Source organism: Maylandia zebra, linkage group LG1 (genome assembly GCF_041146795.1).
Source record: "Maylandia zebra isolate NMK-2024a linkage group LG1, Mzebra_GT3a, whole genome shotgun sequence".
Lineage (NCBI taxonomy): Eukaryota > Metazoa > Chordata > Actinopteri > Cichliformes > Cichlidae > Maylandia > Maylandia zebra.
The window spans coordinates 7,711,373-7,738,697 of NC_135167.1; the positions used below are offsets into that span (position 1 = coordinate 7,711,373).

The window sequence follows — 27,325 nt, forward strand, 5'->3', positions numbered from 1 at the left end:
AATTGATCTCAGACAACATGAGCACTGCTGCTCTCACTGCAGAGACTGCGTGTTGTGCTATTTATTAGGCACTTTATTGGAAAAGTCTGCTGGTAGTAAAGCTAGGCTTCATTAAGTGAGGAAGGCCAATGGCTGGAGTAGTTGAGCAGGCTGACCAAGCATGTTGTCTGGCCACTCCACTACCTGCAGCTCAGAGGCTTTACGTGCAATCCTGTGTGTTAATAGTATGTAGCAATAAATAGAGCAAAACTTGGTTCTGTTTATGCAATTGTAGCAGCAAACATTGCGGCCACACAGGATCATACTTCATCATCATGATTTGTCTCCTGTGATAACGCCCTGTATCAAGCTTCAGTAATCTTATCTGGAAGCTATTGTTTAAATATGTGTCTGGCTCACAAGCCTGTTGTGCCAGCACTTTGTATTCAAAGGCATTTTATTTCCAGACACAGTCATTCATGGGATCAATATATGACGAGAGAGAAGAGTGCCAACCCTGTTTTCAGAGAGTTTATATAAAGGACGTGCCTTTAGACTGAACTCATTCATAAAACTGTTACAGCGAAAAGAAGGTTCAAAGCCTGCTTTCTTCTCTGGGAAAGTTTGGTGGGGGGGGGCTGCATTCTCCTGTGTTTACTTCCTCATTTGTTTTTTGGAATCTGGTTTGGGTGTTTTTGTCTCCTTCATAACTCATGGGCTGCTTCTAAAGAAGAGCCATGTCCGAGCATGCTGGGAAGCAAACACGTTGTTTCAGTCGCGCTCTCAAGCACACGAATCCACACACTCTCTCACACATCGAACAGCATGGGGGATGTTTTCCGGTGCTTTGTACGGTCTGAGGAGATGAAAGCACATCATTAAAGTACAAAGTAGGACTTCTGGGATTTACTGGAAGGAATTTTTGTCTTTTGTTAACCCCTGGCTGAGGGGATTACACATTAAACTAGAAGGATTGTCTTTAGCGGTGCTGCTCATTCAGTTGTTAACTTAGTTTACAGTACCTGGCGTGTCAGTATTGGAGCGTTTATATTTATAGTCCTTAAGCTAGCATGCCCTCCTGATGAGGCAGTGTGCATTGTGCGTTAGTATTATTAGTATATATACAAAAGGAATGTGCTTATGTGCACATCAAGATAAAAATCAAGGATGGAAGCAATTTTCCAAACCTGTTTGTAGAGTTTGAAAGTTTCTGTCTTTGGTGACCTATAGCGGTAGACTCAAAAATGCAGTGGCATAGACTATTTGACACAATTTCACAGACATTTTGAGAAGACTTTTTTTGACTTCTTACCATGAATGGGGAAAATAAATGATTGTGGGCTAGTAAAACCTAGAATTTGTATCACTATATTTTTTAACATTCTGCTGTTTTTATATGGGATCATCAAAATCAATATTTGCGCAAGTGATTCTTTATATAATTTTGCAGGCCCATTGCTGTATTATCAGCAATTAACTGCAATTACAAATTGCATGTTATTTGCCTATTTACCCTATTCAATCGCAGACAAATATGAGACTGATAGCAGACTGTGTTGGGTCTGCGCTTCCACAGGCCCCGCTGGTTTAGAGACTTATTCCCGTTAATGAAACAAGACGAACAGCAATTGATCGATTTTACTTGCTAGCAAGGGAGGCTGGTCGGAACCAGGCTCTTGGAGCTGAACGCTCCTCACCTGTTTCCTAGCTAACTTCAAATAAACAGCCTTCCTTGCAGCCTTTTTATTGAATACAGTTACAGTTTACACAGGCACCACCCATTGTAACACCCCCTGTGGTGTGTCAGGCCCTTGTAAATGTGTGTGTGTGTGTGTGTGTTTGTGTTTGGGGGTGCATTTGTGTGACCCCCTGTTCACCAAAGGGTAATAAAGGCAGGAAGTTTACTAAACAAGAAAACAGAACCTTCACCTAGGATGCCTATAATAAAACACTATAGCGTCCCCCACCATTCAACAGGCTGGGGAGGGGGTCAGAAACAAAGGAATGTCTTTGATCATACAGTTTGAACCAAGACTTAAAAATCTAAGTAACACAATGACAGCATTTAACAATTTGACTCTAACAGACTGACTGCTTTTTTTGGCAACCTTTATTGTTTTTAAGACGTATATAAGCTGAATAAAGGTTAGAAATCGGAATGTGTTGCAATAACTGGCATGTAACAAAATGTTCAAAAGTGCGATAATATTGTATCATAAGTGAAGAATTTTGATAATATTGTATGGTTGACTACACATGCTCTCATGTAATGTTTTCCAAAATATTACGTTACTGTAATTGTTCTATATTTTTAGTATTTCATTCTAGGGCTGTTTGATATAACGATATATATCGGATGACAATATGAAAACGTCTATCGTTTCATATTATGATATCGTTTGTTTCATCGTGTCACAAAATAAACTGTTTACGGCAATATTTTTTTTCATTTTTTGATAGTCACTGTAGTGACTATATTAAATTCTTTTTTTCTTATATTTAAAAAATAACCACACTACGGACGGAAAGCAGCTGTTTTTACACCTTGTCATTAGCTACAATGACTGTAAACCTAGCGTGCGGCTCTGCATCCGTTTGTTTATTTTCTAAACCTTTCACAATAAAGCTGAAGAGCCTGTTGAAATTTTTCAAAATAAACTGAAATAATGACAAACAGAAAGACCAGTCAAAACAAATCAAGTACCTTATTTCTAAACGAGGTGCTACCTCTGTAGCATGGACATGGTTTGGTTATGAAAAGTCTGGCACGGACCAGAAAACTGTACCATGCAAATTATGCAGGAAACCGGTCCCCACCTCACACTCAAACACGGCAAACCTCTTCTATCTCCTACGCAAGAATCACATGAAAGAGTGTGGAGAGAGTTTACAGATGAGAAGCAAAAAAGAGCAGTCAGGTGCACAAAATAAACCTTAGACTCGTTAGAACAGGCTTTTCCCCGCAGCATGCAGTGTAATAAATACTCACAAAGAAAATGGCAGCTGTTACAACTTATGCCTAAAAATGGATAGTTTCATGCATTGGTCAAAACACTTGACTCCAGCTACACGACGCCCAGCTGAAAACACTTCATGCAAGTCGAGTTGCCTGAGATTCAAAGAAAATGTAAAATTTTTGCTATATTTATCATTGTCGGGACGATAAATGTCTTATATCAGGATATGAGATTTTGGTCATATCGCACAGCCCTATTTCATTTATCTCTGAAGGGAAGACAGAAAACAAAGCTGTACTGCTAATAATAATTAATGTAGGCAAAGGATAGAAAGAGTAGAGAGCTCTACAACTCTGGAGGAGATATGAACATTACATTATTTCTTATTGCACAAAAGGGTAAGAACTTGATAGTAAAATGCCCCAGAAAACAACCTGCTGCGACTGTAACAGTATATCAGCTCTTTGGCATGTTGTCTCTGTAGAGATGCTTGGAATCTTGTTTATACACAATCTATAATGCTAACGCAAAGTTAGCATCAAAGACCTCAGCTAAAACTGAAGGTGCTAACAGCATTGGCAATTAAATTAAAGTTTATATTAACAATGTGACTGTCCATATCAGGGTATATTGTGTCGTAATGAAGAAGCAGTGGAGTAAATCAGTAACTTAAGGCATTATTTTTATTGATCAGTGTTCCCAACACTGACCATCATTATCAATAAATGAGTGAAAATGGGAAGGGTATTTATTTTTGCTGCAGTGTAACTGTGTTTGAGAAGAGGTAGTAAATCTGTTTCTCTGCAATGTTGTGGAGGAGAGACTCGTGAGCCATTTTCACATCAGTTTAAAAAAATTACAAAATAAGCTTGTTCATTCCATGTGTCTATTTTCTATCTCACCGGTAGCAGTAGTTGTTTGAGCCACACAGTTTGCATTATGGTAGGACAACAGAGCTAACTTAACAGAGTGCATTCTTAGCCCCCTAATGCAGTTGTTTTCAGTTGCTGGCAAATTTACAGGCATTGGTCCTGGCACTGTACCCACCAAATATTTAAAACAAACTACAGATTGCAAAATGCAGATTCTGAGCACCCGTCTGTAGTATCAGTGAAACTGTGCATGTTAGTGTGTTTCCTACATGCCAGCTATCAGCTGTCTAGCAGGAAAACGCACTTCCACTGTGTGAAAGAGCTAAAGAGAGTCCAACAGTGTGTGAGTCACTGAATCGGTGGACTCGGTCCCAGCCTCTCCTTCCCTCTCCTGTTTTCTGGTTGCTTTTGGATGTCGTAGATCCAGTGTTTATTTGCCCAGTGCTTCTCTAGTGCTAAATGTGAGGCCATTTTTAAACACAGATTTCCTTAATGTGAACTAGCCTTTTTCAGTTTTTACCTCAGACATTTTGGAGTGTTCCAGTAGTACGTTGTCCCCGTTGAACTCTGCCAGTATGATTTGTGTGGATTCTATTAAAGTCTTGATTTTATTTTTTTTATTTAATTATTTGAGACATATACCTTAATTAGTTTGTTGCAGTGTTTGCAGAAGTCCACGTTTCTTTCATGATATGATGATTTCATTGCTTCATGATACTTCTTTCTTCCTCCCTTTTCTGACAGTTCTTTTCACATGCAACAATATACCTGGTTCAGGTATCAGCATGGCTACAGCAACTCAATCTGTGTCACTTTGAGAGCACATCTGCTTTAAATGTGCGCTTTTCACTCCAGAGACAGGAGAATGATCTATTTTGACTCTTAAATTGCGAATGAAAGTTACGAAAGGAAATATATTTACCCTTTTTTCTTTTTTTTTTTTTAATTCACACCTTACCTTAATTGGGTTAAATTGGTCTTGTTTTGTTCTGAACATTTTTGTAGGAACATTTTTTATGTTCACTTAAAGAGACATTTTGATTTTTAACTTTCTGTTTAATTTTGTGTTTGTTGTTTGGTCGAGTGTGTATGACAGATAAAAACTGGAATGGCCTGTAAACACGGTTATAGTGGGGGGAAAAGAAGCAGTTTCTCTTTGTTTCCCTGTGTTTTTTGTTTGTTTGTCTTTTAAATTTAAATAAAACGTTTTTGTTTTTTGTTTTTTTTCGCTATTATTTTGACTGCGTTGACTTCTTCTCTTAGCGTCAACCAACATTATTAGCAAATTAATCACAGGCAAATAAATAAATAACTAAATTGCTCTTGTAAAAACGATTGGTTGAAGGCTCAGCCTATCGCCCAATGTCGATATAGTCATCAAATCACCCAGCCTCAGTGGAGGAGGTTTTAAACCAGTTCCTGCACTGCAGAAATGATCATGGTTGGATTTATGTATTTATGAAAATGTAGACAATCCATGGCATGCTCATTGGCAAACAATTTGTCAGAAGTTGCTAGCCAGTGAACACAAATCAGATCCACCCAAGATGCTGACTGCCAAAACTCTCACCTAGAGGCTGCATAACAAGACTTTACTAACTGATCAATAACAACATCTATCTTTTAGACATTGTATGAATTTAGCAAGTCTTTGCTCTATATTCCAAAAGGCACCATCGGCACAACACACTTCTCAGTTCAGTTGGCCCATGTGTCAAAGTGGCCACCCCCTGACTTTAAGCATTAATAATATCCAAATTCACACAATGCTGGTTTTTATACATGGCTGTAAATACCTTTTCCTGCAATCAGGTCGGACTCTTTAACGTGGGAAACTATGGGCACAAGTGGCTGCTCCAGGAGCTACAGTTTTTGGCACTTTCACCTGAGCCTATTTTTTTTTTTTCCAGCACCAAAGGTTGCTGCTTGCTTCGAAACCACACACATATATGACAGCAAAGCCTCTAGTATACAGCAGTAACAAAATGCATGCTGACAAACAGAATAGTGGTAACATATTGTAGTAAACACATTATGTAAGATAATGGAAGTTACTGTGGTATTTTTGACTGACTGTAAATAAAAGTCAGAGATACATGGGTTGACAGAGAGGTCATCTTATCCAGTCTGACTTGTGTGACCCAGTGCTAGTGCTTAAGGCTTAAGGAAGCCCAGTGACTATAAGTTCCTGCTGAAGTCTGCCTAATCTCTGCTATGATTAGCTCCATGCCATCATGCACAAAGTACAGACATCCACTCTCTCACTTTATACTAAGCTGGAGATGGATGAAGAAGCCCTGGGACCATGTGGTTGCTTGCTTGTGGTTAAATCCCTGAAAGTGAATGAGAGATCTTCTTCTTACTTTTCACCATACTATGAGACGTACCAGTGCTACTGGCTGAATTTCAATCAGCTTGCGATTTTGGGAAATCACCTTGACTTTCATCAAAACACCTCCTACATTACTTTCTTTGGGTCATTTGTGGGTGTGTCCTCACATTCATAAAAGAGCTTTTGATTGTCAGTGAATACCCACTCCCATTGAAGAGCTGAGCATTTCTGTCAGCATGCAAAGCTGGATACATTTAACACACAATAGACTCTGAAAGTGCTCCACACATCTTGGACTCTTGATTAGATCTTTTGGCTTAGACCTGTGATGGCATGCTGAGATGTGTTACTTCCACCAGAAATTCTAATCTAAGTTTATCACAGTATTTTCTCAGTCATTGAAAACCAGTGAAACAGAGTGATTTTGAGTCTTGCTCTGTTTTGCAACTGCAAAAGCAAAAAACCCTTGTTGGACCAAAATGCCTCAATTATAGAGCTTTATAAGGCAGGTAAATGGGTAGTAAATAAATATAATTTAGAAGGTATATAGGAAAATGTGGTAGTCAGGGCTTGTGCAAGGGTTTCAGAACTTAAGGTGCTCTTTGGCTTCTGGGAGACACTAAATTTTATTATTATTGGTTATTTTTTTTAATCTGTTTACTTTTATATTTTTACTTTGAATTTTCTCCGACATCATATTTCAGATTTGGTGATTTAAAAGACCAAAAAAAGTAATAAACAAAAAAAGAAAAACCCTGCAAAAAGTATCAAAAAAACAACCTTTTACTGAAGGTTAACTCTATCATAGGTCATGTTACTGTCTTCTCATTCAGGAAGGTGCTTGTGTGGGTAACCTGTGTGGGACATAGATTCTTGTTTGGTTAAGTGAGCAGCTCTCCATTGCTTCTTCTCCACCCTCATGGTACTATTGGGGGTTGCTAGTCTGGAGCCAGTTCTGCCTTGATTTGAAAACCAGCCCGCATTTCATCAGGCTTGAGAAATGATTATTATGTAGTGTTGTTAGCAGAGGTTTGGGTAATTTCTGTTGGGGGAAAAAATAGTGTACGGAATCTGTGGGCTGCATCTGCCGATCATTGAATTTCCTGCAGTAGCATCACAGCCACACATATCAGCGGTCCAGGGGTGTTGACTACCCATTCCTTTTACTTCTCTGGCACAAAAGGGAATAAGTAGATAATAACAATTTTTTTTAAAAAAAAATAGCCATCGACCAAACTATTGTTTTAGACACTTATATTTGTCCCAGTTCATCAACCATAAAGTGTCTGTGCTGGCCCATGGTTTAACATGTATATTTATATGTAGTAATCCCAAGCAGAAGTAAAGCTTGCCCTCCTCTACTGTTTCATCACTGCAAGCTTGGTCCGGACAGCAATGGCTGGTTGCGAGCTATGGGGCAGCTTAGAGTAAAGTCACTAAGCTTAAAACTAGATATCTCCCTACCACAGTTGGGAGCCACGTATCTGGAAAGGTAACCCTGGGGCTTTGTCTAGACCCTTCTTGCTGAATTTGAGCATCTGTCATATACCAGACACTGACACTGATTGTTGATTGGCAGGTCATTCTTGTGGCCAGCCTACCTTTCAATTTCGATCAGATCACCTGTTGTTTTCCATTTTGTCAGCACATAGCAATCTCATAGTTGTCTCATATTCATTGTGATATGCTCCCTATTTATATGTATTTATATTTACTACTTTCTATGTTGTAAACACATACTGAAGACATATAATATATGAAGCAAGGTATGTAGAATAGCAAAGAAAAAAATTGATAAATAGTCTCTGAATATGTCTTGTTTTTTGTATTCCTCAAAGCAGCCACCCTTTGCTTTGTTGACAGCACTGCAAACCCTTGGCCTTCTCTCTATAAGTTTATGATGTAGTCACCCGAAATAGTTTTCACTTCACGGGTGTCCCTTGTCAGGGTTCATATGTGGAATTTCTTGCCTTCTTCATGGGCTCAAATCATCAGTTGTGCTGTGCAGAGGTCAGGTTGGTACACAGCTGACAGCCCTATTTGACAACTGTTAGAATTCAAATTATGGCAAGAACCAATAAGTTAAGAAAAGAGAAATGACAGTCCATCATTACTTTAAGAACTGAAGGTCAATCAGCTGGAAAAATTGCTAAAACTTTGAATGTGTCTCGAAATGCAGTCGCAAAAACCATCAGGCCTCTACAATGAAACTGGCTCACATGAGGACCACCCCAAGAAAAGAAGACCAAGAGTCACCTCTCCTGCTGAAGATAAATGTATCCGAGTCACCAGCCTCAGAAATCACAAGTTAACAGCATCTCAGATTAGACCCCAGATAAATGCCACACAGAATTCCAGTAGCAGACACATCTCTACATCAACTGTTCAGAGGAGACTGTGCGAATCAGGCCTTGATGGCCTATAAAGCAACAAGCAGAAGAGATTTGTTTGGGCCAAGAAACCCAAGGTATGGACATCAGAACATTGGAAATCTGCGCTTTGGTCTGATGAGTTCAAATTTGAGCTCTTTGGTTTCACCTGCTGTCTCTTTATGTGACGCAGAAAAGGTGAATAGATGGTCTCTACATACATGGTTTCCACTGTGATGGAGGAGGATGTGTGATGGTGTCAGGGTGCTTTGCTGGTGACACTGTTGGGGATTTATTCAAAATTGAAGGCACACTGAACCAGCATGTCTACCACAACATCCTGCAGTGACATGCCATCCCATCCGCTTCTTTTTCAACACGACAATGACCCCAAACACACCTCCAGGCTGTGTAAGGGCATTTACCAAGAAGGTAGCGTGATGAAGTGCTGCGCCAGATGGCCTGGCCTCCACAGTCATCTGACCCAACAGATGTTTTCGGATGAGATGGACCGAGGAGTGAACGCACAAGGGTTAACAAGTGCTCAACATCTCTGGGAACTCCTTCAAGACTGTTGGAAAACCATTTCAGGTGACTACCTCATGAGGCTCATCAAGAGAATGCCAAGAGTGTGCAAAGCTGTAATAAAAGCAAAGGGTGGCTATTTTGAAGAATGTAAAATATAAAACATGTTTTGAGTTATGTAAATAATCATGAAAATAAAGAAAGACCATTAAATTAGAGAGCCAGTACTACTAAGGTTATTCTGTCCAGCAATAGCAGTAAGAGGAGGAAAAAAGCAGTAACTGATCACCAAAACAAAAATGATGCACGACTACTTATGCACCCCTTACCCTGACCCAGAACCCGGAGGCTGTCAGGGCTGGTAATTATAGGGGCTGCTTTGTAAACCAGGCACATCCATGACTGCTTTTAGTGAACGGACACACCCATCCCTGGAATTCCTGGAAGAGAACATTGCTGGTTTGGCTGTGTTTTAGTGCCTACTGTAATTATGTGGCCTTTAATTGTGTTCTGTTAACACCGTTAGCTTTGGATGAGCGGTGTGACCAGGGTCTCAGGTCTTGTTCGTGAATTCAAAGCTGGCAAAGAACACTCGTGGGGAAAAAAAATATAAACAATCTGTATGGTGACACTCGTGACGTGACTTGAAGCTCCTTCCTAATGCATTTTTGTATGACAGGCAAGAGGCCGGTGACCAGGTCTTATCCAGTCTAGCAAGGTATCAGTTTAAAGTAAAAAGAGCAATCAATGGAAGAGTATTAATATTAAACCACATGCCATCGTTTCTCTGATCTCATTAGGTGTGCTTATCGGAGAAAGCTTGGCAAAAAAGCATTCTGGTTGTGATGAAACCTTTCAGCCTGTTTTAAGGCTGTCAGAGAATTGCTGTTGGTCCTTAGCACAGCCAAACAGACCAGGATGCCACAAGGTGAATGGGAATCTTATACTCAGCCTCCTTCATCCTTTCCATCAAATTCCAGGGATATTTCTGTCTTCCCTCGCCAAACACACAAACCCATAAACACAAAGAATCAGGAATGTGGACAACTCCTTCTGATGCTCTGTGTGTGGGGAGGGCATGCGCGCCTGGTGGTTCTTGCCAGCAGAATTAGGAATTAAGAAACTTTTCAGATTTTGAATCTCTTCTGACATGTTTGTGCATCCACTCATTAAATGGAAGTTTTTGAACTCCGCAAATTTACTATTTAGGAGGTTTGAGAAATTACTGACCTCTGTAATCATTTTAAGTGGGGGAACTTGCACAATCGGTGGCTGACTAAATACTTTTTTGCCCCACTGCACGTAGAGTTTGAATGTGTACAGCAGTCTGGCACATATGAATATCACTGCCAAGCTTGTGAGTAGAGTGAGATAAAGTTAATTCAGTGGCACAACATTTGTTTCTTGTATAGCATTAGATTATGGACACTCTTACACTGTTTTTGTAATTTAATATTTTTTAACCTTGTTGCTTATCAACACTTGTCACCGCCTTGGGTGACTCAACATGCGACTCCACCCTTATGCAAAGTAAACCGACTTGCTGTGCAGCTAACACCTGAACTGTATGCAGTATCGTTTGTTGTCGCAGCTTAACCGGATAAGTGGTGTATTTTTGTGCAAGCAGCCTGCAATTTAACAATTCAAACATTAATAGTAAAATTTAAAATGGCACATGCAGATACTTTTTTTTCCAGTCATTTTGTTTTAAAATTGTACTGCCTGTCCTGTTTTAAAGGCTTTTAGCTTTTCATAACACACTTTTGAGAATTTAGGCATGACCTGCATTGATGTGATATTTTATCAGGTTTTCAGTCAGTTCTGAAATATCAGCCCTCCTCACCACTTGACTAACTGACATAACATAACTATTTATTTGTTGATTTCTTCACATATTTTATAACACTTTTCAGTGAGATCATTTGAGTTATTATTTTGTTATTCTATGTCCTTAGTGTTTTATCTTCAGTATTTACAGTGAAATTTTGAGTTAATCTTTAGTTGTTGCATAATGGGTACAAACCCTTATTCTCTTCCCTTTTCACACAGTGAGTAGTTTCTTGAAAGGTTGGCATGTAAACTATGTGCTAAGGCCAAATCTTCTGAGGCTAAGGTTTCAGCAGGCTTGTTTGACCTAGACATAACTCCCAGAAGTGGCAGACTCCTAATGTGTCAGTTGTTACTTCTGTAAAACTATTTTTTCCTCTGCATCTGTAATCTGCAATATCCATCCTAATCTGAATTTATCGTGAAACTCCAGGTACCAAGAAACTAATGTGATAGATCCTCTGTTATTGTGTGCCCTTTGGGGGACCAAAGGGGATTGGCTTTGTGCTTCTCAGGTCAGTCAACAGAGGGATGCCAGGAATTCCTTTTGTCTGTACTTGTCTTGTACTTATTTATTTAACCTTGTGACTCTTGTTGAAAAAAGTTAACGGTTGGCTCTGTTTAGACTACCTTTAACTGACTATTTTTCTGATGTTATTTAGTAATTGCAAGGAATGTCATTATCATTTGTTCTGCCAGCAGCCATTGTTTACGGGTTATTGTGTTGCTATGTCTTGATAGAACTTGATAATCTTAAAATTAAAAATTTATATTAAAGACATTATTTAAATGCTGCTTATGTGCCAATCCTCGAATGAGAATGGTGTGTTACACCAAAAAGCAGTATTTCCTGTGGGGAAAAAAACTTCAGTTCAGCAGGTTAGTCAGGTATATTGATGCCTGCCCAACAGAATCCGTGATGGAAAATACAAGTGGACAGTCCCCGTGTCTTATTTTAAACGATCAGTCATTTCTAACATGCTAACTCTATCCCTTCCTGTGTCATGTTTTCCGTTCCAGTTGTCACCCTGGTCAGGTTACTGTTGTGATGGTCATTTGTGTCATTTAGTTCTTGTCTGATTGTTCAATGGGCTTACCCACTTCACAGTGTTGTATTAAATCTAAGTCATAGCTAAGGTGTAGCCCTAAAACCTATACAGTGGGGCAAAAAAGTATTTAGTCAGCCACCGATTGTGCAAGTTCCCCCACTTAAAATGATGACAGAGGTCAGTAATTTGCACCAGAGGTACACTTCAACTGTGAGAGACAGAATGTGAAAAAAAAATCCATGAATCCACATCAGAATCAGAATCAGAATACTTTATTGATCCCTGGGGGAAATTATTTTTTGTTACAGTGCTCCATTTTAAACCAACATTAAGACAAGACAGACAATACGCTAACTAAGAATAGTACAATATATACATATATATACATACATACATACATACATAAGTCACTTATAAATAAATATTTGGAAAAGAAACATGTGTAGTTGTAGCAGCAAACAGTGTGTTAAGTGGATGCGTTGTACAGGGAGATGGCCACAGGCAGGAATGATTTCCTGTGTCGTTCAGTGGTGCTTTTCGGTAATCTCAGTCTCTCACTGAACGAGCTCCTGTGACTGACCAACATGTCATGGAGTGGGTGGGAGGTGTTATCCAACATTGTCTTTATCTTGGACAGCATCCGCCTCTCCGACACCACCTTGAGGGAGTCCAGCTCCATCCCCACAACATTGCTGGCCTTACGGATCAGTTTATTAAGTCTGTTGGCATCTGCGACCCTCAGCCTGCTCCCCCAGCATGCAACAGCATAGAGGATCGCACTGGCCACCACAGACTCATAGAAAATCCTCAGCATTTTCTGGCAGATGTTGAAGGACCTCAGTCGCCTCAAAAAATAGAGACGACTCTGGCCCTTCCTGTAAAGTGCTGTGGTGTTTTTAGCCCAGTCCAGTTTATTGTCAATGTGTACTCCAAGGTATTTATAGTCCTCCACAATGTCAACACTGACCCCCTGGATTGAAACAGGGGTCAAGTGTTTCCTGGTCTTCCTGAAGTCCACGATCAGTTCATTGGTCTTTGCCACGTTGAGCTGCAGATGATTCTGCTCACACCATACCAACATGGTAGGATTTGTAAAGAATTTATTCGTAAATTAGGGTGGAAAATAAGTATTTGGTCACCTCAAACAAGGAAAATCTCTGGCTCTCACAGACCTGTAACGTCTTCTGTAAGAAGCTTTTCTGTCCCCCACTCGTTACCTGTATGAATGGCACCTGTTTGAACTCATCGTCTGTATAAAAGACACCTGTCCACAGCCTCAAACAGTCAGACTCCAAACTCCGCCATGGCCAAGACCAAAGAGCTTTCGATGGACACCAGGAAAAGTATTGTAGACCTGCACCAGACTGGGAAGAGTGAATCTACAATAGGCAAGCAGCTTGGTGTGAAAAAATCAACTGTGGGAGCAATCATCAGAAAATGGAAGACATACAAGACCACTGATAATCTCCCTCGATCTGGGGCTCCACGCAAGATCTCATCCCGTGGGGTCAAAATGATCATGAGAACGGTGAGCAAAGATCCCAGAACCACACGGGGGGACCTGGTGAATGACCTGCAGAGAGCTGGGACCAAAGTAACAAAGGTCACCATCAGTAACACACTACAACGGCAGGGAATCAAATCCCGCAGTGCCAGACGTGTTCCGCTGCTGAAGCCAGTGCATGTCCAGGCCCGTCTGAAGTTTGCCAGAGAGCACATGGATGATGCAGCAGAGGATTGGGAGAATGTCATGTGGTCAGATGAAACCAAAGTAGAACTTTTTGGTATAAGCTCAACTCGTCGTGTTTGGAGGAAGAAGAATACTGAGTTGCATCCCAAGAACACCATACCTACTGTGAAGCATGGGGGTGGAAACATCATGCTATGGGGCTGTTTTTCTGCCAAGGGGACAGGACGACTGATCCGTGTTAAGGACAGAATGAATGGGGCCATGTATCGTGAGATTTTGAGCCAAAACCTCCTTCCATCAGTGAGAACTTTGAAGATGAAACGAGGCTGGGTCTTCCAACATGACAATGATCCAAAACACACCGCCCGGGCAACAAAGGAGTGGCTCCGTAAGAAGCATTTGAAAGTCCTGGAGTGGCCTAGCCAGTCTCCAGACCTCAACCCCATAGAAAATCTGTGGCGGGAGTTGAAAGTCCGTGTTGCTCGGCGACAGCCCCAAAACATCACTGCTCTCGAGAAGATCTGCATGGAGGAATGGGCCAAAATACCAGCTACTGTGTGTGCAAACCTGGTAAAGACCTATAGTAAACGTTTGACCTCTGTTATTGCCAACAAAGGTTATGTTACAAAGTATTGAGTTGTATTTTTGTTATTGACCAAATACTTATTTTCCACCCTGATTTACGAATAAATTCTTTACAAATCCTACCATGTGGATTCATGGATTTTTTTTTTTTTACACATTCTGTCTCTCACAGTTGAAGTGTACCTCTGGTGCAAATTACTGACCTCTGTCATCATTTTAGGTGGGGGAACTTGCACAATCGGTGGCTGACTAAATACTTTTTTGCCCCACTGTATAGTTTGGTATGCACTTCCTATGAAATGTAACTACACATCATATCGACACAGACCTCAACAAGCTCGAGGGGTATGTAAACACAGCATGTTTATTTACACAAGGAAAAAATGTAACAGGTTGTAATTGTATGAAGCCCGCTTACTATAATAATATAAAAAGCTAGTATTCTGTCGATGTAGACAGATGTTGGTTTTCTTGGTTTCATAGCTCAAACAGTCCAGGTGTAGACTCAGAGTTGACCCTGAAATATTTTCTCCTTCCCACAAAGTTAACTGTTGATCAATATTGAGCTCCATGTCCAACATAAACATCTTAGTTTCACTCATGAAGGCAGATTGCTGAACACACCCCAGCACACAAGCGTAAATGCAAATGACATTGTCCACTACAACACTGAGTCTCCAGGGATTTAAAAAAAATACTCGAAATTAACTGTCTTGGACTTCACCTGGTTTGGTAGTAGGGCCATAACTGGAACCTGCAGCAGGTGGAGAACTGCCAGCTGTAGTCTAAGAGGATGAAATAAAGTTTAAGATTTACTGGAGAAGCTTCTGGTTATATTGCCCAATTATTTATTTGTTAAAACTTACTTTGCAATAAAAAACATTTTACGGAGAAGAACCTAATGAGCTAGCTTTGATAATTCGTTTAACCGACCATGTGAACATCTGTGCAGTTATGTACACATGCCTGATTTTACATACACCCATGTAATACAGCCTGTGCACAAGCCTTCTTTAAAAATGTTCTCTCTCTCTAGTGACCATCCCAAACAGGTTTTACAAAGAAATGGTATGTGCTCTCCCATCAATCATAATGCACACATGAAGTGAACACTGGATGTGTTCACTGGATGAACAGAGCTGTGTTGCGTGTGCACATTGATAGGCTATACCTGTGGAATGGTCATTAGACACTAGAAATGTCTAGTGTCTAAAAGTAACATTCAAAACTATGGAAAATATGGAGGTAGCTGTTTTTAAAAGATATTGGGGGGGAAAAAAATAAATGCTGCTGTAATCACTTTCCAGAGGTCTGCAGTCCTGCCTTGAACAAAAATAAATAGTCGTCCTTGTATCTAATAAGCCTTCAAAGTGGGCCTCCTGCTTGGTATTTCATCTTCTCACCAGTGCATCTTGCAGGTGTTTTTATCATAGCTACACAAAATAAATCTTTAGCTCTTTATTTTGACCCATTTCTCTAACCTGTACCACCACCCACACGGGCAAAGTAGACACTTAATGCAATGTGTTCTTCTCAGTAGAGTCTTGACAGATGTGTGTGAATCCACTCTTGTTGAGAGTGTGAATTAGAAAGAGAATCCAGTTTAGCCTTTTATCGCTAACAGGAATAATGATCTCTTAGTGTTTTGCTTTCAAACAGACTGTAATTATCAACAGGAAGCTTCAGACCACACATCTCCAGTGGGGGGACTCCTCTCACTAGGAGGAGCGAGGGAGGAGGAAGAAATCCAGCATGTCGTCTAATATTCCTGTTCCTGAGCAAATTAAAGCTCCCGATCTGTGTGTACTCAGAGCGAATGGTGTCATTAAAGGAACTTGGAAATGTTATTCTTCATTTTGAGTGAATGAGTTTTTCACAAAAGAGCCGACAAAGACAAATTCTATTTAGGTTTTAAATTAATCAAATAAATATCTGCCATTTGATTTCATTAGGTCTTAATTACTCCATCAATGTATGCATTTTATTTCCATTTTACATGGTGCTCTGTCAAAGTTGGTTTGTTTGTTTTGGGGTTGTTGTTGTTGTTGTTGTTGTTTTTTGTTGTTTTTTTTAAAGCTTTTTATTTTGTAAAACTGCACTTTATCAGCATATTCTGCTTTGTGGAGGGTATGTTTAATAGACTTTTTAAGTGTAGCCAAACATTTTCCTGTTTTTTGGATAAACAAAGTCCATCAGATCTCATCTTCAGCTAAAGCAATAAACAATTTTAAAGCATTTTTGTTTAGATTTGTACAAAATTTTAATATATTTTTCTGTTTATATTTTAAGCCTTGGGTTTTTCCAAAGTCTTCCTGGTAATGTTTTGGGTAAACTTGTGTAAGTAAACAAACTGATTATGGACTGTACCTTCACTTCAGCTCTCGTCTTTGAGGCAGATATGTTCTCAAGATTGCTCTAGAGTTGCACAACTAAAACATTTCTAGGAACTCTAACTCCATTGATGGTTAATGGATGTCGGCAGACCAAACACAAACACAGCTGTTAAGGTCAATAGCGTGCTCTGTCTTCATTGTTTTCCTCTATGGCGCTAAGCACTTTTTGAACAGCCTGTTTGTCGGACTGAACTGACAGGCAGGTTGTCACATGTGTTGGAGGTCTCTTGTACTTGACCACTGGATGGCTAGTTGTGATGTCTGTTATCTACTTGGAGACTCAAAAGATGAACAGCACAATAGTGGCCAGCCATGTAGAGCTGTGAATGGGCTGAATGAATCAAGACCCTTGTTCTTGCTTTTGTAGACAGCACACACAGACTTTTGACTGGCTGGTTTTCTGAATGACTGATTCACTGACTGAACCTGTACACTGACAGTCTGTCTGGCCAGTACAGAATATGCTTTGTATGAGACTGGAAACACAGCGAGATTGTTGTGTTTTCTGTACATCATCAAGTTCTTCCCAATTCAGCCTGAGTGCTGGAACACACTGGGAGGCCATGGAGTGTGTGAACTTGAGAGAAAGGGCGGGGATGCTTCCACGCTCACTGGATTCACACAGCTTGCATGCACACCAAGCCTAAAAAATGAGGAAAACAGTGAGTGTGGAAACATCTGTTGCCTCAGTTTCTCAGTGGCCACTTTGAAGCTGTTGTGTATGGCTTTCAGAGTTTTGCATTTGGTTATACTTAACGTATTAGTCAAGGTGGCTTGGTAATTATTTAATATGCCTAAAGAACGAGTAACACATTCACCTAAAGCGGGAAAAACATACAGAAAACAGTGGTGTGTCAGATGAGGGATTTGAATAAAAGCATTTTATTTCCAGTGTAATTGTTAAAAGATACTCATTATACCATTAAAGTCATTTGTCATTGATGACAACATAACAATTAAGTTTTCAGTATTCCTAATTCAGTTCTTTTCCTAATAAAAATAAACAGGTAAAAGTCTGTTTTCCCAAATGAAGATAGCATAACCTACAGGACACCAGTGATGTGCAAAATGATTTTGGTGACACTATGCTACATACATTTATTTTGTTTTATTTGCATCGAGCAACTATTTCCATCAATATGTTCAAGCTGTATGAAAGTGGTTGGAATTTTGTGCAGTTGGAAAGAGAGGCATTGTTTGGGTTTTTACAGCATTTCTGTTTTGGAATCTTGATTTGAAGAATATCTTACCAACTGCCACTTTACTAAACGAAATAGTGGTGAGTTGAGCCATACTGTATGTGTGTGCATGTAATGACAGTTGAAATGGTCTAACAATAGCTAAGATAGTGACCTAATTCAATCAGTTTCCAAATGGTGTGTTTGAGTCTGGTTGGTGGTTGCCAGGTTACACTGACAGATGGATTGAAATTGTCTGTAGTGTGTGTGTGTGTGTGTGTGTGTGTGTGTGTGTGTGGACTGTTTCATAGACAATCTGGCAACTCGGGTACCATTATGAACATGAGAAGCTTACTGATGCATGCATCCTTAACATTCATAATAAAGTTTGAGATCAGATGGTCTTGAAATATTGGGAAAACCGAGGAGTGTTAGCAGGCATGCACAACAAGATATGTAAAATGAAGTACTGTTTGATCCTGTGGTATTTACTTGTAGTGAAGTAGAGGGGTAGAGGCAAAAATCCAGACATTTTCCCGCCATTAGGGTGGTGACTAGTGTGCGTTTCCCAGCCAGCCTTCCCACTGGGCTGGTATTTCTGTTTCCCTGGAAGCACTGTATTGGCTTTTTGACGCACAACAAGTGATCTTTCTCCCAGAGCCAGAATGCTCTATAATGACGGAGTGGAGAAGGTAAACCATTTCCCCGAATGGACATTAACAACTATACAACTGCCTACAACAACTTTTGACATCCCATCACTTAACTCTCAATTACCCCCAACAAACAAGCCAACAAACAAACTAATCCTTACTGGTTAATGGGAATATGAAGCACAACCTGTTCCCATGCAAATGCTGTGATAACAACGAGAACCACCTTTGCCAGCAATCAGCATGTTTTGATCAAACTGTTAATTCATTGTTTTTGCAGTTTTATTCCTTTCAGCTGCACTTCCATGATAATTTACATGATTTTATTAACCAGCTTGTTTTCTGAGGTTAGGGGAAATACTGGCATCACTCAAATACAGCCCAGTACAGCAACACACACACACACACACACACACACACACACACACACACACACACACACACACACACACACACACACACACACACACACACAATATCTCTGCTGTGTCTGGTAACTTTCCACAGTAAAATATATGTAGCACACACTCAGAACAGCTGGCTAATGAGGATTCAACCAGATTACCACACAGCGAACATATACTTGACTTTTCTTTATTCCTTGGTCACCAAGAACTCAAGTGTTTGTTTTAATAGTCTGCTAAATGTTTAGAGTAGATCACCAACATTGCATTCAGGAAAAAAAACCCAAACAAAACTTTGAAGTAAAATCACATTTCGATCTTCTCTGGCTCTTTTGACTGAAGGACTGAAGAGCTCAGGCGATAGCAAGATATCTGTCATCCAACAGTGCATAATTTGCAAGAATGGCTACTTGGTGTACGGTTTTTTTTTGTTAGACAGGCTTTGACACAATAATCATTAGATGAACTGAAATTTAATTTTGCACAGAGTCAAGGTCATGTTTGTTGTTCTCAGTAGATTTTAACTCATTAATTTGTGCAACATAATCAACCAATGACAAGAAAACTTATCACCTTTTTTCTGTACTTCCCACCTTACAATAATTGTTTTGGCTTGTTTTGTTTCTGCATTAACTACTACATCGCTGATGTTTTGGGATCGTGTTAATGTTGGATAGAAAAAAAGATTAATAAATAAAACAAATTATAATGCTTAAAAATGGTAGGAATTTTTGAAGATTAATTGTTCTCTGGTGATCTGAAACTCAAATTGCTTCACACAAGATAGCAGGACATTTTATTTTATTTTTTCCCCCTCTCTCTCGTTTTGATTTACTGACCAACAACTTCCCTTCTCCTGTTGTTTGGGTGAGTGGGTCCAAAGAAAGCTGCCCCTCTCAGCCCACTGGTTCTGGACAGCAACAGAAAAATCGCAATAGAGTTGATCCTTTTAGCTTTCAAAATGGTTGCCTGCTTGTGATGTGTTTAGAGGACATCTGTAAATTGTAGCTGAAAAACTTGATCTCATTTCCTCATCTGTTAATTTGTGGTGTGTAGATTACAGACGCTGCATTACGTGTGTATGTGTGTGTGAAAAAGATGCAATATACATCTTCATTTCCATCTTAAATTCCTTCCTTTTCTACTTCACTTCACCACTTCACTTCTTCACACTCTGTACCTTGCTCCCATCTCTTCCTCCTCCTGCAGTTTTTCTTTCTTTCCTTTACGCTTTCTCGTTTTCATTCTCTTCCTGTTTCCTTTTCCTTGCCTTGTGCTGCAGCGCTGCATCAACCTGTCTCTAAAAGTGTAGTAAGGGGGATTGAAAGTGAGAAGCTTTATGTTGCAGATGTCCAGCTGAATGCTGATCTGCATTACTGTATGCACCCACTGACCTCTCCACCTCCCGCCACTGGTCAGTCAGGGAGTTGTGTTCAGGGGTTTGCATGCAAAAAGCCCCAGCTTGAGTCAAACTTTAAGCAGAGACTCTCTCTTTTTTTCACCCAACCCTCAGTGGACCTCAGGCTGTACATTATTGCATTTCAGAATTACACCTTTCCAGCTCACATCACCCCATTGTAAGAGGTCAGAGGGCAAGATGGAGTTTTCGGGGACTGGCAGACGCTGTGAGCAGAGAAAGAACATTTTGTGCCTGTGAAATGCAGCGCTCGTTTCCTCCTGCTGAGCACAAACAGCCTGCTGAATGGTTGGTGGGACCACACAGTCTGAAGGTTCTGATTGGCTTTTGTGTCAGTTGGGAGATGGGCTAGAAGGTCATCTCATGGTCACTGGCCAATCGGGGAAAGACAGCAGTTTTCAGGAACTTCCTGTGTTCCTGTAAATGACAAATAAGAAAAATTAGCCAGTGATACTTAAAATAACTGACAAATGGATTCTGTAGTTGATTTTTGATTTGAAGTTAACATCAGGGCTGTGCGATATGACCAAAATCTCATATCCCGATATAAGACATTTATCATCCTGATAACGATATATATCACAAAAATTTTACATTTTCAGCTAATTCTGTGAATCTCGGGCCAGTCGACTTGTGTGAAGTGTTTTCAGCTGGGCGTCGTGTACCTGGAGTCGAGTGTTGCATAAGTTGAAACAGCCTCAATTTTCTTTGAGTATTTATTACACGGTGTGCTGCGGGGAAAGCCTGTTCTAAGCTTTATTTTTTTTAACACCTGACGGCTCTTTTTAGCTTCTCATGCGTAAACACTCTGCATTCTATTTCACGTGATTCCATTTATTTTGGAAAATCTCAACAGGATCTTCAGCTTTGTTGTGAAAGGTTTATGTGGAAAATAAACATGCGGACGGCGGAGCCCCGCGATGGTTTTACCGTCGTTGTTGCTAACGACAACGCATAAAAACAATGGCTTGTCTGTCTGTAGTGTGCTTATATTAAATATAAGAGGAAGAGAGAACTTCAGGAAATTATACAGTGAACATCAAAACCATGAAAAAATATTGCCGTAAACAGTTGATTTTGCGACACCACGAAACAAACGATAGCGTAAAATGAAACGATAGACGTTTTCATATCGTCCTCCGATATATATCGTTATATCGAACAGCCCTAGTTAACATTATAATTAGGAATTTGCTATGCAAGTGTACTGAAAGGTTTCTGTATTAGATGGTGTCAGTATTCAATATTTGGTCATGCAGGATTTGCAAATTATGCAAACGGTAGTAGTGTTAAGGGTAAAAATCATAATCACAAAACTGAACAACAAATAGTTGGCAGCTTTTGCAAGTTGTAGGTCACTGTTGTTGTTGTTTTTTTGTTTGTTTTTTGTTTTTTTTGGTTGTTTCTGTCTCGCATTTCTAATTCTGTAAACAAAAATAGATGTGATATTCATGTTTAAACGTGTTGAAACTGAATGGAAATTACTGAATTTCCCGGGGGAACGCACCTGAGGGATTAATAAAGTTTCATCTAATCTAATCTAAAAACCAAGCAGCAGCATCTGGAACTGAAAAATGAAGCAAATGCAGAATTGCAGTTCCTCCAGCAGCCACTTAAAGCTGGCTCCAAAAGTGAGTCACTCCCTATAGACTATTACGGTAAAATGTCCGACTTTCTAATAAAAATAAGCAGGTTTTCACCCTGGAACAAAACCTTTTTAAAGCCTGGTCATCATCTGCAGGTCCTCAATACCATGGAATAGTTGTGTATGCTTGGTGTAGTGATTAATGCATTTGCTTTGCATGCAAAGGACCTCTGGTTAGATTCTGGGAGGAGAAACGAGCCTCAGGAGGTTACAAGCTAGTGTACTACTAGTGAACGTCCCAAGCTTGGATAAATGGAAGATTTATGTCAAGAAGAGCATCATGCGTAAAATCTGTGTCAAATCAAATATGCCGGACCATCTGCTTTAACGACCCCTACCTTTACTGTAGAAACACCTAATACTCTTTATCTAATACATCATATTAGGCTACTGTGCCTCTTAACTGCTTTTATACATACAAATAAACAGCTTGCTCTAATACAGTTTTAAATGTTCATGTAAGGAAGACTGACTCTTTTATCATTGCATTTAAACAATGTGATCTAAGATTCAGTGCTCTTTGCATAAGGTACTTCCTTTCTGAACGTGGTAAATAAATTCTCCAGTGTCTCCCTCCTCTCTCCTGCTGTATGCAGAGCTGCCGGTCTTTCAGTGCCCCCACACTTTTGGATGTTTTATTATTAATCCTCTATTTATCCAGGCAAATCTCAGAGATTCAAATCTCTGGCATCATGGCAGTAAAAATCAAAACACAAACAACACATAACAACATAACAATTAAAAAATACAACGGTCCATACAAACGAGTACAAACATGTGAAAAATATACAACAACTGATCATTAAAACGGTCACACTGACTGAAAGAGTTATCCTCTCGTTCCTTTAAAATGGACTTAAACTCCCTCATGACAACCATTTCTGAATCACTGTAGCTGTCACTATAAGGGGTGGATAGCAATACGTGGACATACAGCAATGATGTGTAATGCACTTTATGAAGGCATCTTATGTACCAGGTCTGTTAGTGTTGAGGCTTTAAAACACGACTTCACAAACCAATAGGTAGTGCCAAAGTGAATGTAATTTCACAGTTGAAATGTAGTTTTGGTGCATTTCAAATGTGAAATTGAAATGCACCAAAGGTCAAATGAATTGATTGGTTGATCATCTAAAAATAAAAATAAACAATTTTGTCAATTACTATGGCACTCTGTTTTTAATCATATTAAAGCAGAAAAGCCGACCTGTACTGGTTGATTTCCTCTTTCCTGAATACCTTTGCTATTCTTTCTGCTACTTATACTTAAAGAAAATCAAAAGCAGATTAACAGTTAATAAATACAGCAGTTTGGGTATGCTTTTGTAAGTTGCTGCTTTTTAGTGTCTTAGAGTTGTTCAGAAATTGTATTAATGCAGCATTAACCCCTGAACCAAACACAAACTTCCTAATCTTTATTCTTTAAGCACAAACATAAACAGGTTAAAACCATCTGTTCAATCTTTCTTTTGTGTTTTAGTCTGTGCTATCATCCACTACGATCTGTCTTGTAATGCTATATACTGTGTGTCCAGATCTTTCAATATAATATAACAAGTCTCTGTGGATAAATCATTGAAATATAAATAAAGGGGAGTAGCCATACGCATCTGCTCTGGCCTGTTGTCTTTGGTTTGTTTGACAGAGTTGGTGGAGGCAGCATGTTGAAACGTGTTCCAGTGTTTTATCGCTCAGCATTCTATAAACAACACATCATTTCTTATAGCTTTGTGTTGTTTGGTGCTGGTTTAAACAGCCTCTGGCTAACCTATGTGGATGACACAATCAAAATTACAGTTTCTTTGGCTTCAGAAATCACTGTCCCTTTGTTTATGCCTCAAAGGACACACAACCAAATAATTTCAAGCAGGGATTTACAGTGTTTCCATAGCAGTTAGTGTTTGTTTCTGTGGCAGACACGTTACTGTTTAGAGTCAGTTTGAGCCAATCAGCTTATGTCATGTTGAAGCAGTGAGCTGCCGACAGTAAAGGTGGGTTAAAGGCTGCTGCTGCTCAGCTGCGTGATGGTGATGGTGAAAGGTATGTGTCAGCTAGTCAAATAAGCTGCCTTGGTGTTTTGTTGTCGATCACGCTTCATTTAAATTCCCCCGCTGCAGAGACAAAGGCCATGACGAGATGTGGCTGCTCTCTATATGTATGTCAATATGGTGTTTTTCTTCTGGAACTCCTCAGTCACTTTTTCCTGTCATCAGTTACAATATCCTCTTATTTAGAGGAACACCACAGCAACTGGACGAGTTATTTGTAGCTCTGTTGGCTGGAAAATCCGGAGTGGATCAGGGAGGAAAGCACAGCTGAAGCACCTTTTTAGAATTCTATAATTATCATTATTCTGTAATTTTAAGAATACTACTACTACCACGACTACTTCCTTTGGCTGCTCCTTAAAGGATCGCCACAGTGGATCGTCTGTCTCAATCTTACCCTATCCTTAGCGTCCTCCTCTGTCACCCCAACTTATCTTATATGGAAATCTTGTTCTTCGTAATCTGTGTGTTTGATTTGGCAAAGATTTTACAGTAGATGCTCTTCCTCACACAACAATGCCCATTTTTCCAAGATCGAGACATGCATGAAGAGTACACTGGCTTGTGGCTCCCCATGGTTGGGTTGCCTTTTATAATAGTAAGACTAAGAAAACAAAAATTCAAATGTGGTTGGTTGGATATGAAGCAGCTTGCATGAGTACCTCATATGTGGCTCTTGGTGTATTTAAAAGCTTTAATCTGGGCGGGTGTGCATGCATGCATTGTCAGTCATTCACTGGTAAATGCAAATAATTTGTTCAGAACTGAAGCCAGTAGTGTCATAACAGAGGCATGTTCACACTGAAGGCTGTCTGGTTATATTTGTGTGTTATGGTTTTAGGTTCACTGCAAGCTCTGTTTGGTTGTTAAATATGGATTTGCATCAGTGGGAATAAATCAGTGTTGTTGTTGTTTGCTCCAAAATTTTAACTTGTTTATAGTGGTATTAAGGGCGAAATATTACATTTTGAATGGTGTGACGGTAGAATATTAAACAAAAATATTTTTAAAAGTCCAAATTAAAACATAGAGGATATTGGCCTTTTGGAGTAGCTGCTCCTAAATGGTGGTACACACTCCCCCTTCACATCTGGAGTTATTTTAAAACAGGGGTGCTCACACTTTTTCCGCATGTGAGCTACTTATAAAATGACCAAGTCAAAATGATCTACCCACTACAAAAATCCAAAACATATACTTATTTATAAATATATTGAGGATTCTTTATATCTACAATGTATATACATGCATAACCGCAATATCCAATATTTCACAACACAATTAACTATGTAAATTTTTTGTCATTACCTGAGTTTACTCTGATGACTTGCACTGAATTGAATCAGCCAGGGATGCATAGTCCGGACAGTAGCTGCTGACGGCCAGGTTTAAGAGAAAAAACCGAGAGCTAAAAATTGGAGTTAACTCGCTGACTAGCTTGTCAGTTTTACTACACTTCGCGCCGCTGTTTGCGCATGCGCAGCGACCTAAGCGTCAGAAAAAATCTGCTGTCATCTGACTGGCTTCCCTGTATCAATCAAGTGACGGGATGGATGATAGGCTGGCATCTATTTTTTTAATGCCATGCGATCTACCAATACTACCTTTGCGATCGACTGGTCGATCGCGATCGACGTATTGAGCACCCCTGTTTTAAAAGTTATTTAAAACACAGTGTTTATTTTTTGGCTTTTAAACCAGGCTGAGGTTTTAATGAGGCCTTCTTCTTCTTCTTCTTCTTCACAATTGTTTGTTAAGAAGTTTGTTTGCTTTTTTGTTTCATGTTGATTAAAAGATTTACGTTGTTCTTTAAGTGTGCCAGGTAAATAATAATGGCACATGGCACTCTACGATTGTGCTACAACCTGGAAATTTGAAAACCTTTTTGGTCTGCCTTCAGGGTGAGATTATCTTTCCTGCTGCAGCAAACCTACATGTGCATCATCTGTGCAAAACATTCACATAGGAAACGTATAAGGGAGCAGTTAAATCTGTAGTCATCTTTACTAAATGACCACTGGGGCTCGAGTAATAGAACATGTTATCAACTCAACTCGTTTGCTGTTGGAACCTCAGCCTCTCCATAGGCCAGAGTGCCTTTGAGCAAGATGATGATAGCACAGCAGCACTGCCATCATGTATTTGAGTTTGTGTGGATAGGTGTATGAGGAAACACTGAAAAGTGCTTTGAATTCTTGAAAAGCAGAAAATCAATTTTTAACTACAGGCTATGTACCTAAAAATTAATGTCATGTTCTGAGTTTTGTTTTGTTTTTTTATTGTTTTTATTATTTTCTGGGGGAAATTGTCTGACTAAAATACCCCCCTTTCTTTCTGTCTCCACAGTGGGGTGCCCAGAGAAGTGTGCACTGCGAGCGTGCACAGCAGACGGCGAGTGCTGCCACCCTCAGTGTCTGGGCAGCTGCACAGTCCCCGATAGTGACACAGCATGTACTGCATGTGTGCATTACTATTACCAAGGCCGCTGCATGGCTGACTGCCCCCCAGGCACCTACAAGTTCGAGGGCTGGAGCTGCATCAGTGCCGAGCTTTGCTCCAAAGCCCAATTTACCGACCTTGACAGATACGTTATCCATGGAGGAGAGTGCATGCCTGAATGTCCATCTGGGTACACACGTGCTGCACCAAACAGGTGAGCTGCTGTTCAACCTGAATTTAGCCTGGTTTAACACCCTCCTTATTGTTGCTTATTGTTGCTTTGCTAATATTGAATTTAGTTCCATCATAGTCTCTGTATGGCCTTCCAAATAGTGAAGGCCGTTAAGCATGCCGAGGAATTTCACCTAGACATGCTTTGGCTGCTTCTGTGAAATGTTGACGTCAAATCTTTCAGGGACAGAAATTTTAAAAAAGAAAGAAAGAAAACCCCGCTAAACCAGTTTGGCAAATAGATGCCTGTCAAGAACGACGCTGTACATTCACTGTCTCCTGCCTTTCTCTCTGTCTGTCTCCAGTATGTTTTGCACAGCTTGTGATGGTCTGTGTGATAAAGTATGTGATGGGAAGGTCATCGACTCCATGACTGCTGCTCAGTCTCTCAAAGGCTGCACTGTTATCAAAGGCCACCTGCAAATCAACATCCGCAGAGGCCGTAAGTACTGCGGTGTAACACAGCAATACGACTGTTAATACTCGCATTTCTTTGTGAGGGAGGCCTGAGGAGCTGGTGTAGAACATTATGAAGATCTGTTATATTCACACCGTTAAATCAGACGCAAAAAGAAGTTATCACAGATTTTGCTACTTGAGAAAGTCACATGAGAACTCAACAATTTGAATATATTTCATTGTGCATTCAGGAAAGCTGTCGTCATGGATTACAACAGTTTAAAAATGGTTCTATAATAACATTATTTTACAGTAACAATGTAATTTCCAGTT

The 27,325-nt window shown here is 39.8% G+C and overlaps 1 protein-coding gene across 2 annotated transcripts in view; it reads left to right on the forward strand.

Moving 5' to 3' along the window:
- The window catches only part of igf1rb (insulin-like growth factor 1b receptor), a 62,981-nt gene that overhangs the window by 17,086 nt on the left and 18,570 nt on the right, over positions 1 to 27,325 (forward strand). For both annotated transcript variants that reach the window (XM_004539747.2, XM_012920511.2), the window contains 2 exons: positions 26,270 to 26,576; positions 26,899 to 27,035. In XM_004539747.2, coding sequence (XP_004539804.1) covers positions 26,270 to 26,576; positions 26,899 to 27,035 — 444 coding nt within the window. The remainder of the gene's footprint in view (positions 1 to 26,269; positions 26,577 to 26,898; positions 27,036 to 27,325) is intronic.